This window comes from Asterias amurensis, chromosome 1 (genome assembly GCF_032118995.1).
Source record: "Asterias amurensis chromosome 1, ASM3211899v1".
Classification (NCBI taxonomy): Eukaryota; Metazoa; Echinodermata; class Asteroidea; order Forcipulatida; family Asteriidae; genus Asterias; species Asterias amurensis.
Window position 1 is genome coordinate 14221662 of NC_092648.1, and position 13213 is coordinate 14234874.

Here is a 13213-nt window from a genome sequence, read left to right on the forward strand (position 1 = left end):
TTTACGTGATGGAAAAAAGCTGTTGATAAACCAATAAAGTACACGTAGAGAACTAAGTAGGTTGAAACATTTAGTAGTTCAACACATATGTCGGCTTGTATCTGTGCAGCGCTACTTTAAATTGTATTATAAGTTTGTGCAAGATAATTGTACTTTGGGGTTCGCTATGCTTGTAAACTTATCCTCATCAAATAAACCCACTGGGGAAATAACAGCGCGCCTCATCCACTCAATAATTTAGGTTAATTATTCATATGACGTCATTACTTCCGATTTCTTAATGGTGGCGGTGACCGTATGCCATTCATGCATAAACGTGTGTGTGTACTGATGGTATATCCCATGCACATAACATAATGCACACAAGAATATAATTCACTGACTTGTGTGTGCCGTTTGGTTCTAGCTGTGTCATAATTAGGGACTTTCTCTGTTGCTGACTGCAGGCCAACCATTCCAATAAAAGCGTCTGCCTGCCGTGATTTCTTCACATGGAGCGGGGAGAAGGGATGTGGTTAGGTCTGCTAGTTCTCTGACGGACTTGTTGAAGGATTATTGAATTCGGAACTGACGAGAAAACCTCGAAGTCTGAAGTGGTACGTAACCTTTTTTTTTAGTTGTTGAAAGTCAACCAGTTGTAAACTGATGTAGGTGACTTTACTTGTATGGTAATGGGCCCTTGTCATGTGGTTGATTCATACTTGCTGCACTTTGCAATCACTCTAGGGTTAGTACGTTTACACAGCGAATACGATTGTTTATGAAATTGTGGCCCATTTATTTTGAGCACCGAACTTCTATTTTTGCTGTACACTCGATTCTGAACTTTTTTTAATTTTACAATCAACACTCGCGAGGAAGATAGATTGACCCAGTTTCTCCACACCACTTATTGATCACTTGACTTGGTACAAATACAGTGGAAGTGTTGTTAGACCTGTGTACAACTTAATAGTTTATTTTTGTGTGATTAGTATTAATTAGCCAAGTTTCAATCATGGAAAGATTAAGAATAAGAAAAAAGCAAGCTTTAATTTGATTCTCAATAGTCAAGTTATTTGAAGTATTTTTCAAATGAAGAAATCACATTCAAATTGTCCTAGATGTTAAAGATGTTTTGTACAATGCTTATTTCTAAAATGCTTGTGATTATTTTCTTTATAGCTCGCAAGCATTATCATGGCGGCCAAGAAGAAGGGTCTTCATGCTTCAAAGCAACGCTCTAACTCGTCCCCAGAGTTGCAGCTTCAAGTCACTGATATTGACTCAGCGGATAAGAGGCTTGGAACGACAGTAAAAACAGCCGATTGGCGCAAATATGGAGACGATGATTCCAATGCTTCGCACAGCAAAGGCGCCACAAAAAAAAGTGATGGCGTCAATAACAGCTCAGGGAATATCGAATCTGCAAGCAAAGCCGCTAAATCTCCAATTGTGCCAGGACAGGAGGAAGCCAAGCCATGCAAGTCATGTGGAAAAACATCTGAAATAGAGCCAACTCTTGGGCCGTCTGTACGTCCGAAAGTGAGGAATTATCGTTTCAAAACGAGAACTAGGCACGGAAAGAGTTTAGCTGGGAATAAGCAGCAGCAGCACAATGCTGATGCCAATCGTATCATCATGGATATCGGTGACAATTCAGTAACTGTTAACTCATCTAGTTCAGAAACAGAAGAACCTTCCTCTAAACAACAAAAGAGGCAAGGAATTGGTCGTGTTGCTACGGCGTTCGTTGCAAGGTTCCGACACAAGGGACGTAAAAGGAGGAGCTCAAATACAGACTCGGTATCCTCAACCGGTGTCAAAGACGTCAAATTAGAGTCCCCTCGACCTCGATCAAAGTCGTTTAGCGGGAGAATCATGCGGAAGTTAGGCACAAAGGACAAATCCTCCAATTGCAAAGACTTGCCTTGCCGAGACTTTAACACTCGTAGGAAAGGATGGCCTCATGCAAAAAGTATTCAATCTTGTATCGGGGAAGTTTTCACTGGAAAGGGAACTCTAAAAACTAAAGGAAAATCATCAAAAGCTGAACTAGACGCGCGTCAACCAAGACGTTACACACCGGTTATTAATCTAGAGGAGTTTAATCCTGAAGATTATCCTATTGAAAGTGAAGATGACATTCAGAGGGTTCTCCGTGAACAAGAGATACGAGAGGGTGTGGACCCACCACCAGGATATCAGCCTTTTGACCACTTCTTGACGAAGGTGGAAACACATGCAGAGGCAGCGGACACAAAAGCTACCGCCCCTACCGAGAAAAACAGCCCCAAAGAGTGCAAGGAAGAAGAGAAACCGGGCCCATCTGCAGCAGCTGCAGTAGCCGAGGCCTTACTGAACACCTCCCCAAAAGCAGGTTATCCAGTTCTTGCAGGATCAACTCATACCACTGCAAATATCTACGATCAGTATGGCTCCCTGACCCCAGAGGGGACTTACATTCCAAGGACTGTACACACACAGATTGACTACATGCACTGTTTAGTCCCCGACCAGAAGAGCATCATGGACAGTAGTTTCTATTGGGGCAAGATCGATCGTTTCGAGGCAGATCTTCTACTGGAGAATAAGCCGGAGGGGACTTTCCTGTTGAGAGATAGCGCCCATGACGAGTTTGTTTTCTCTGTCAGTTTCCGTCGGTATGGACGAACTCTTCATGCTAGGATCGAACAATGGAAACACAAGTTTAGCTTTGACGCTCACGATCCTGGTGTCTATGCTTCAGACACAATCTGTGGGCTCCTAAAACATTACAAAGACCCCAACTTCTGCATGTTCTTTGAACCTATGCTTACCACACCTTTGCCCCGGCCGAACCCACCATCCCTCCAAGAGTTGGCCCGTGCGACGATCTGTTCGAACACATCGTACGATGGAATCACACACTTGGCTCTACCGCGCACACTAAAAGAGTATTCTCGCGAATACCATTACAAGCAGAGAGTTCGCATGCGACGGTTTGAGGTCCCTGAAATGCCAGTTGTAGTAGAACCAAAGATTGGTGTCATTACTAAAACTTGTATATCTCGGTAGAGTCGCACAAATTAAGTTAAGAATTGAAACTTCTAAGTGCATGTGTCTCACTTTCAATATCAGTGTCTTTTTAGTCATTCCACTTATATAATTTGTGCAGGAAGGAAGTTGTATTAATTAGATGTTATTCTTGCTATGGTACTTGACTCCCTGTTTCACTTTAAAGTTTATCTGACTTTTTATTGACACAGCACAATTTCTAAAGGTGAATAATATAATACTTTACATTTGATGACGACACTGTTTATCCTTAATATTGTCAACTTAGTAAAATGCTGAAAACTTGACAAATTTATTTGAAAGATCCAGTGTTTATACGTATGGTAGACTGACAGACAAGTTGTTTAATCTTTTTCATGGTGAAAGCGCTCTCTTGCAACTTAACTCTTGTGAGATTGCTGGTTTCGCATCTCTGACCCATTCAAAATATTAAAAAGGGGCCAGTTGTCTGGAGCCAGAGAGCGTTACCGCACAAACATTTAACGACTTGTCCATGACTAAGTTATTGTTCACAATGCTTTTGTTTAATGTACTTTCTTTGGTCATATTTGTTCATATCCCTCCATACATGGAGTGACAACAACTTGTAATCCTTATAAAATGTTGTCATGCAAAATGTATCAGTTGATATTCAAAAATCATTATTTGCTACTCAGTAACAGCATTCAGTGTGCAAACAAATATGTTCAGCCGAAATATTTTGCTATGCATAAGTGCCTGATGAAATCGTTATCCTATAGCACCATTCCTCACGATGGTATCGAAAGGCGACTGTGAAAAGCAAAATAGCCACAGCACTATGATATTGATGTGTGCTAGAAGTACAGAACATGTTCAAGGTGAACCTATTGAACTTTAAAGGATAATTTCATTAAAATTATTGACACAAAATCTTTGGAGTTTTATCAAGGCATTGGCCTTGGTTTCTATGCATGTCCATGCCACAAGTCAAGCTATGCCAAGGATCTATTCACTGATTCACTCCACGGAAAATAATTTATATTATTATTTTAATATTGATCAGAATCATATTGTACATGTACATGTACCTGATATAAGCGCGACCTTCCTGGTGCAATTTTTAGTCCTTGCTGTTTGTGTGTACCTGTATGGTCAGTGTATACACACACAGCCACAATACCCTATCATGGCCACTGTATTGTTAACTGCCAACATGCAAGCAGCTGTTAAAGACCATTGTACATCAAATCCTTATGGCCTTGATGCTTGAGAGTCTGGCCTGTGGTTGACCATGGCATAAACAAAGACAATCCTTTCACAGGTTTTGTTGTTTTTATTGTTGTTTTACCTCCAGGGTGGAAGATAACCGCTTCTTAAAATATTGATTTTTCAACATCTGTGCTAAACTCATTTGTTGTCAATGATAATGCTGTTTTGAAGAAGGTACTTGTACATTATCTAAGAAGTGTCCAGCCCCCTTATTTTCACCTCCATGTTTTCAGGTTTGATTTTGTCCAGGTGTTACGCAACAGTTTTAATAAAGATTACCAATTGCTCCATATCACATGTACCTCAAATTACCTAGTGTATAAGTTTCATGTAAATCATGTGGGAAATTTTTAGATAAGGATTAAGGTAATTGTTTTCCCGTATGTCAAAGTGTACTCAGGTACAGATATGGTTGTACTTCAACGACCTTTAGAAAAATGCCAAGTAAAACATAAAAGTCACCCTTCAACTCCTGCAGGTTTTTTTTTCTTTTTCTAAAGGCTAAAAATTGAGTGTCAATTACATAGCGGACACATTCCTGGCAGGGTAGTTATACTTGGGAAAGGTTGTGGGTTCACTCAGAGGAAACCAGTAGTCTTATAACAGGATGTGGTCTACTGTATTGTGGACTGCATGCTACCATGATGCCACTGTGCTTCATGTAAAGCGTTTGTCACTCGGTTAGACTTTAACAGTTTATGAAGCCAGAACGATGTACAATGTTCGATCATGGGAATTCCACCGCCATGGTTTAATGTATTTAATTTGCTGCTCGTTTCGTACTTAAAAGGCACTGGACACCTTTGGTTGTCAAAGACAAGTTTTCTCACTTGGTGTATCCCAATATACATGTAATGCATAAAATAACAAGTGAAAAATTGTGTGCTTTTAAATGCCAATAAAAGGCTTCCTTTTAATATTTGAGTGAGAAAATAACCTCTTTCTCAAGAACTTTGTTACTTCAGATGGAGTCGTTTCTCACAATGTTTTATCAACAGCTCTCCATTGCTCGTTACCAAGTTAAGTTTTTATGCTAACAGTTATTTGGAGTAATTACCAATAGTGTCCAGTGCCTTTAATCATGAAAGCTCTTGTCACTCGACAGACTTAACAGTTTATGAGCCAGATGATGTATAATGTTCGTTATATTTAATTTACCGCACATTTCCTACTTTAAGTACTACTACAGTATAGCCTCAATGCCTTCACAAATTGGCTGAATCATGGAGGTGCTAAATTTAAAGTTATAATTCTTTGATGGGATTAATTTCATGCGTATTACAAAATATTGATTTCATAAGATTCCACTCAACTTAAGTACACAAAAGTTGATTTTTTTTTTTTTTTTAATGTCCAATCCGAGAGATGGGAAGTATGATTTCCGGAATCACAATGGAGTGCAAACGGAGCATCCCAGGCACTCGCCAGAAAATTCAAGTCTGGACATGTTTGGTCTTATTGAGAAAGACAGAGCCCGGGTTTGTATGTACAACTGACCCCCTTTGTCAAGTTATTTGCGTTCTGTCGCTCTGCAGGGATAGATTACACAAACAGGGTCCCTTTTTTATCAGATATGGGATTGATTGTATGGGATTCTATTATTTTCTGGGTCGGAATCGAAACTACTTCCGACCTGATACACACATACCATAAGTATTTTTTTTTAAAGCCAAAAAATGTTAAGTGTTTTCTCTGGAATTGAATTTGTATTGAATGGAATTGACAACTAGCCTTCGCATGGATTTTCACTTGACAAGTATATGCTAGTCCTTTATCATAGATTTATTAATAGATTTTGAATATTTGTTTGATATAAAATTGAGTTTAGTATTCATTTTGCTGTCGCAGATCTAGAGGGATTTTTTGATGGGTTTTGATTTAGTGCATGACTACTCCCCCCCCCCCCCCACTGCAGAAATTTAGTTTTCTGTTATAAATGATTACTTCTACTTTGTATATATTGTAAGAAATGTATAATGATAAATTAAATATATGGATTATCTGCATTTGCATGATTCAAAAGCATTAAAGCTGATAAATATTTGTACATATGTTAAGATTATTATACAAAGTTATTAGTGGAAGAGGTTTAAGAGTTGTGCATGTATAACACAGTATGCTCTGAAATATGTTATTGTTATATGGACAAAGCAAAATAGAAACAACTTACATCAGCAAAAAAAAAATGAGCTTGTGTTTTTCTCATTCATTTCTGTTTCTGTGTTGTGTATTTTCCACTTCTTTCCAAGACTTCTCACTGATAAAATTGTTATTTTTTGTTATTGAACAGAGTTGTGGGCATTTTACATGGCACTGACAAATTTTGCATTTAGCTTGACATGCAAAATTGCGAGCATGGCAGCCATATGGCCAATTGGTGCAAGGGGGCAATTTGATGAAATTGTCACTAGGTTGGGGGGGGGGGTAGGGGCATTCACTGAGGTACAGATGGTGTGTACCAGATGATGGGAATGAATCCAGTCAACAAAAAAACCCTGTGATCTGCTTGACTAGAATGAGAATAAAAAACAGTTATTATTAGTCCACCATAATGGGGCTTTGACCTACATACATTCTCAATGGTTGTGACATCTGTTGTTTTTGTGGTTGATGTCATCTAAATTGAACCCTAGAGGTTGCATTTAAAGGGGAATCTATAATATTGACAAGCATGGAGTTACAAGCAGGCCCTGGAGGTCATGGTCTCTATTGCCCCTGGTATTGGCCTTGGTGCCTCCTCAAAAGTTCCCCATAGCCTTTAAGATTTTCCAATATTGGAAGTGCCCTTTGAAAAATGAACATGGCCTTGCCCTTGCAAGCACTAACTGCTGAATGAGGTGCACATGCGCAGACTGAGTATTTTTCTATGTGGGATTAAAACTGCCAGCTCAAGATACAACACTTGTGCGAGACCATGATAGTGACACTGTCTTTAAGCACCGCACTAATAGTTGTTATCGACAGTGGTTTCATAAACCAACTGCAAAGTAACATGATGCTCCAGCGAATTGACTGTCCAGGAAGTGGTCAGGATGGTTTTTTTTTTAAAACAGGGATAACACTGTTATTTTCTGAGAAAGAAAGAGTATATTGTTCAATTTTCTGGTAAAAATTGATTAAATGGTAAACAGTCTAAGTAGTTAATGGCACGTATTCCAGCAACTTCAAGTAGTTCAATCAATTTAAGGCGTTTTGGCAGAGAACATGCATGATTAGTTTTTGTCGTCCAAATGAAAATTAATCAGACTGCTGAGTAAGCATTCAAATTAAATATTGTTTTTGACACCATAAATATTACTAATGAAATTGAAAGCCTATACAATTACTTTCTCCATGGTTGTACCAACTAGACCACCGTGATTGCTCGTTAGCTTGAGGCAGTTTGAATCCCATAATACTCAAATTAAACAACCATTAAGTCGCAAAACCATTTGGAGGTGTGCTATAAATGAGCGCAGTATACATGTGTCAAACTGTGATTGGTTTTATGTGGTAGATACTGTCCATTATGATAACGTGTTTGTACACTCTGAAAGATTACATAGTCTGAGATTCAGTGATAAACCCACTGTTTATGGGTAGAAAATCATACATGTACTACCGACGCTTGCATAAATTACAAGTATTGACTTACGATTATGCTGATTGTGCCTTAAACATGTGTATAGACAAGTCTGTACATGTGATATTTTTTAAACCTTCGAGAAAGACTCTGCTACTAGTGCTAGGGTCGAAACTTCAGGCAATTTTTTTTGTGCATTTATACCATAGTTCCTTTTGGTTGGTGAGCAGTTTGCAACAGCTTATTATATTTCCTCATTTTTGGAACCTGTCGGTCTTCATCAATAAGTGAAAAATAGGTGAAAATAAAATTGTACGAATCATGATTTTGATTACAAACTGTTTGATAATAATGCTTAGTTCCGTTAGAATCAAAACTCCAAACTTATTTGTTAATTTGAAAGTTGTTTATCATAGTGGAAAAGTAAGTTTTCATTGTGGCTTATTCCTTGATATAAAAAATAATTTGAAAAAACAAGATATGATGCGATTAAAAAATTAAAATTACAAGCGTACACACAATTTCATTCTGAAAGTTGAAACTGCTTAAAGCAGAAACACTTTTACCATTTAGCATATGACCACCCGACTGATAATCCATCTAAATGGCCTCTTTTAAAACAAACCAATAGCGAAATGCTTAAGCTGCAGTTACAGATCGTATAGATTTCAACCAAATACACACATTATTCAAACTTCCACAACAGAAATATCTATTTTAACAAATTTATGAATAAAAATGCACAAGATAACATCATCCCCAAAGGCATCATTTCCCCTGAAAGTCCTCTTTGACCAAAGCTCTTCTTTCAATTTGACAAGATGCTGATTTTCAAGATAGTTGTAGATGACAAACACATGATCAAGCAAGCATCCCCAAAGACCACCTCATCTAAACAGACAAATAAAGTCTTTGTTCATCAGGCGTATTTTTAGCTGCGATTCTGGGAAAGTTTATCAGACTTTTCAGGTACGGGAAGTGAATTACATCAGCCTTGTTGTAGATTCTGCTGTTCTATTTTTAATCAGATGAGATTACCATCCCTTGTGTGAGTCAAAACCAGAATGTGGTTTAGCCAAAAAAGTTTCCTACAAGAAGGGAATATCCTGTCGAAGGCAAACCAATAATAATAGTGGCTTCTTTTATAGCGCACATATCCGTCACTCAGTGATGTCAAGGCGCTTCAACATTCAGTGTTTTCCTGCAAGGTATGTGGGACTTTGTTTAAATTATGAGACCTACTTCTCCTTTAGCACAATGTAATGGTTTACAAGGTGCTGTGGCGCAATATGCTGCCAATCAAGGAACACCAAGGCATACCCCTTCTCTTTTTGATAAAGGCACTGGGTTCTTTTACGTGCTTACACAACACACAAGACCAACGGCTTTTAATCCCGTCCAAAAGAAGAAGCATCATGGTTAAGTGTCTTGCCTGAGGACACAGGTGTCATCACTGGGACTCGAACCCACACTCTGCTGATCAAAAACACCAGAGCTTGAGTCCAGTCTCTTAACCGCTGGGCCCTGACACGCCATAAATGAGAATTGTGGAATTTGTCTTAATGGTCAAAGGTAGTTTTGGTGCAACTTTTTGTAAATGAACCCCCCCCCCCCCCCCCGATAATCGCTTCAGCTACCTGTTGATGGACAGGGGAATCCTACCATGATGATGAGGGAGACGCTGCTCTGTGTACCTGGGTGTCTGGACCAGTCAGAAACTGACATCTAGAGTGCTGAGACTAAGACCATAAGGTCTCAAATAATGGAGATAGAGACTCCATATTGAGACTGCATGTCTACAAGACCCTAGTGTAAGGGAGGGAGGTGGGTGCAGTAGCCACCAGGGCCTAATTTATAATGCTGCTAAGTCGAAAATACTGATTAAGAATTTTTCTTGCTAAGCAAAAAATAAGTTGGGCACCAGTACAAACAATGTAAACTTAATGAAATTTGGGCTGGTAACCTGTTTCTGTTAAAGACAATACCTTTCTTTGCTTGGCAAGCTTTTGTGTTTACAGGCTTTCTGAAATTGGGCCAAAGTAAGAAGAGGACTTGAAGAATAAGATTTTAAAACATTGTGTATTAAGAACATTACTGACTCCCAACTGGATACACTTAGCATTTATTAAGTCCAAATATATTGATATACAAATTGAATATATCCCATGATTTAAATTGTTAAATCAAGTAAAAACTTTACATGGCTTAAGAGTGACACTCTCAAAGTAGAATACATTTAAATCTTTAACATCCAAATAAATTATTCAGTCTTAATTCACCAGCAGATCCAAAAAATAGTTTCACAGGCTTTCATTTAATACAACTTTTAACCCTTTCTAAATGATTCCAGCAGACTTACTAATTTCCACGGAAAGTTGTTTTGCCATTGTTCATCCACTTTTGTTCAGTTGCCTGAAGTCTAGAAAATATTTTCACATCTGTTTGTTTTTCTTTACTGATATCACAATGTGTTAAAATACAGGATTTCTTGCTTTGTTTTCGGAAGACACATTTCTATCACTGCTTCTGTTTCAAAATTTTACTGATTATTCAACAAATGTGTTTGTTGACTAATCAGTGGATTGGAAATTTGATGATACAGTATGCACTTCAAAATAAGCTCAGCACAAAGCCTTTAACCAAACCTTGTAAATAAAAACCTTGTAAATGTTACTTGCTGTTGTCACAAATGCATTACTGTAAGATTTCCTAATAATAAAAAAATCATTTCACTGGCTGGAAAACAGATGTGCTTGTTGAGCACCAGAGGATTGGAACTTATCTTATTCTCCCAAAGCAAATGATGTATTACCACCTTACGAAAAATTCAATACATTGCCCTCATGCCAACACAAATAAAGCCAGAATTAGTTTCCAATTTTCCTGCAATCTAATGCAATTTCATTTTCTCAACCTTTGGGGAATTTCTGGGTTTTTTTCAGGGGGAGTTGGTTAATTTGACAGGGTACAATCCGGAAACACAAATAAATTAGAGTCCAAGAGAAAATCCAATTTGGGAATTGAAGTATTTTCAAGTTAATAAAATTCAGAATGTTTCAAAGTGAAAGTACGTGATGACAGTTGTGCTTACTCAGTGATGAAGCCATATATGTTCAAATACACTTCTTCAAAGCTTAAAGGAACTGGACACTATTGGTAATTACCCAAAATAATTGTTAGCATAAAAACTTACTTGGTAACAAGCAATGGAGAGCTGTTGATAGTACAAAACATTGTGAAGTAACATAGATTTTGAGAAAGAGGTAATTTCTCACTCAACTATTATAAAAGGCTTAAGACCTGATGCCCTATATGATGAGGCCTCTGAAAGCACACACCATGCAACAAGGGTGTTTTTTCTTACATTATTCTCTTGCAACCTCGTTGACCAGTTGAGTCAAAATTTTCACATAGTTGTTATTTTATGCATATGTTGGGATACACCAAGAGAGAATACTGGTCTTTGATCAAAACCAAAGGTGTCCAGTGCCTTTAATTCGTGTGAATCAATAATAATTGGTTAACAATTTGCAAAAAATTGTCACTTGAAGAGCTCATTATGGGTCGTTCTATTTCCAACAACTGTACCAAGGTACTTGGGTTACACTTAACACCAATGCAACATCTTAGGAACGTGCCAAAAATGGTGTCAAAGTCAAATTCCATTCGGCACTCTAACTATATTCATTACAAAAGATGTAGCCAACAGCATTTTAATAAAGGTATACATGAACTACAGAAATCTTTCATTAGGTTTTGGGGAGGGAAGGTGGATTAAAAAAGGCCAAAACTGAAGAGAGGGCAACTCTCCAAGGGGAAGAATGAAATGCTGGGCCTCTGGCCTTTTTGATATGAATAAACAGATGGGTTTAATTCCCTAACAATTCCCTAATCTTTGAAACATACAATATTTGGAATGTGTTATTCCAAGGTTCCAGGCCAATGACAAATATTTCAACCCTTTTCAAACAGTGACATTTACAACTGTTGCGCAACTTTCAAGTGTTTTTGTTATCTCAATGATTCATATAAATCTTCCATGACTAGTGAAAGCAAGACACTGCCAAGTTTCTATATGATTGTTATGTCATATAACATGAACCTCAAAGCAAAACTATGTCAGTTTTATCCAGACACCAGTGTGAGATAAGCACTGTACACCTGCTGCTTTAGCGTCATGTAGGGTGGGGAGGGGGGGATCACACTAGCTGTTCATGTTGGATTCAAACCCAAGACACCCACATTATAGAGAAAGTGTTTTACATCCGAGATCACTGAGCTTTCCTGGTGACCAGAGACCTGGGCGCAATTTCATGGCTCTACTTACAATTTGGGCAAGCGCCAAATTTCTTCGCTGCTGTGTAAGCAAAGAATGCCCAGTGACATGGAATTTGCACACACAAAAGCAGAAATTTTCTGCTTACCTGTGAAATACGCTTGACATAAGATTAGAAATCCCTGTTTATAAGCGCCTATTCTTTGCTTACTTTAAAGCAAGGAGGATTTCCTTCCTCCATGCTTCAAGTAGAACAGTGAATCGGGCCCAGTTCGAATCCTTTGTTTATCAGTGAGTATGGTGACCAGACTATGACTAGTTTAAATGTGAACAGAATATATAATTTTATATTAGTAAAATCAATTTAATATCAGTAATCTTTGTCCCCGATGCAATGACTACACCAGCTAATAAAAATTAAAAAAAGTTATGTTTGAGACCAAAATTCTGCAGAATTATATCCCCATGATTGCTTCGCTTTCATCAGACTCAGAACCAGTGTCCAATCTGCATAAGAATAACAGAAAAAAGAAAAAAGTGGTTTTATTTTCTGTTAGGTTTCATTCTCACTCCCAAAATACTTCCCCTAGAATGTGAAAACACATGTAACAGGCACTAACTTCAAGTCAAGTGGAAAGCTTGACATCTTTATCTATAAATATGTGTTGTTAAACAACAAAACACTACTTTGTGATTAAAATCACCATGTAAGATAGATAAAACAGTACATCAAACAAGGTAGTAGTGGCACTCAATAGTAAACAATTACTTTTTCAGATGCATGCCTGGCAAAATATTCTTAAATTTCTTGAGAATAATAAAAAACCTCACTAGAAAATGTTTCAGCATTATTCAATTGTATTTTCAGAGTAAAGGACATAGACAATGTATTGAACTAATAGGTTTGAATTAAATGCTACAGTAACGTTATATGAAATCAATTCTCACTATCATAAACAAAATTCTTTTAGAAGATAAAGTCATTCAGCACACAAGTACTTGATTTGCAAAAACACCAGATGGACACAAGATTTGAAAATCGTTTAAAATAACTGTACAAATTATCAACAGTTTGCTCACTGTCGGTAATTCAGAAACAGTTGTCATTA

The 13213-nt window shown here is 37.7% G+C and overlaps 2 protein-coding genes across 2 annotated transcripts in view; one reads left to right on the top strand and one right to left on the bottom strand.

Annotated features, from left to right (window-relative positions):
* The first annotated feature begins 353 nt into the window (after positions 1 to 353).
* On the top strand, positions 354 to 9414 carry LOC139946619 (uncharacterized). Its single transcript, XM_071944342.1, has 2 exons — positions 354 to 596; positions 1165 to 9414. Exon 2 carries the CDS (start codon positions 1180 to 1182, stop codon positions 3034 to 3036), a length of 1857 nt encoding a protein of 618 aa, XP_071800443.1. The 5' UTR covers positions 354 to 596; positions 1165 to 1179; the 3' UTR covers positions 3037 to 9414.
* Positions 9415 to 9484: 70 nt separating this feature from the next.
* LOC139946647 (probable methylmalonate-semialdehyde/malonate-semialdehyde dehydrogenase [acylating], mitochondrial) overlaps positions 9485 to 13213 on the bottom strand; it is a 72135-nt gene continuing 68406 nt past the window's right edge. The window contains exon 14 of the mRNA XM_071944345.1: positions 9485 to 12611. The gene's annotated coding sequence lies outside the window, so the exon portion shown is untranslated. The remainder of the gene's footprint in view (positions 12612 to 13213) is intronic.

What these genes read in the sequence shown, in the direction of transcription:
- LOC139946619 (XM_071944342.1), top strand. Translation starts at nt 1,180, where the DNA reads ATGGCGGCCAAGAAGAAGGGTCTTCATGCTTCAAAGCAACGCTCTAAC.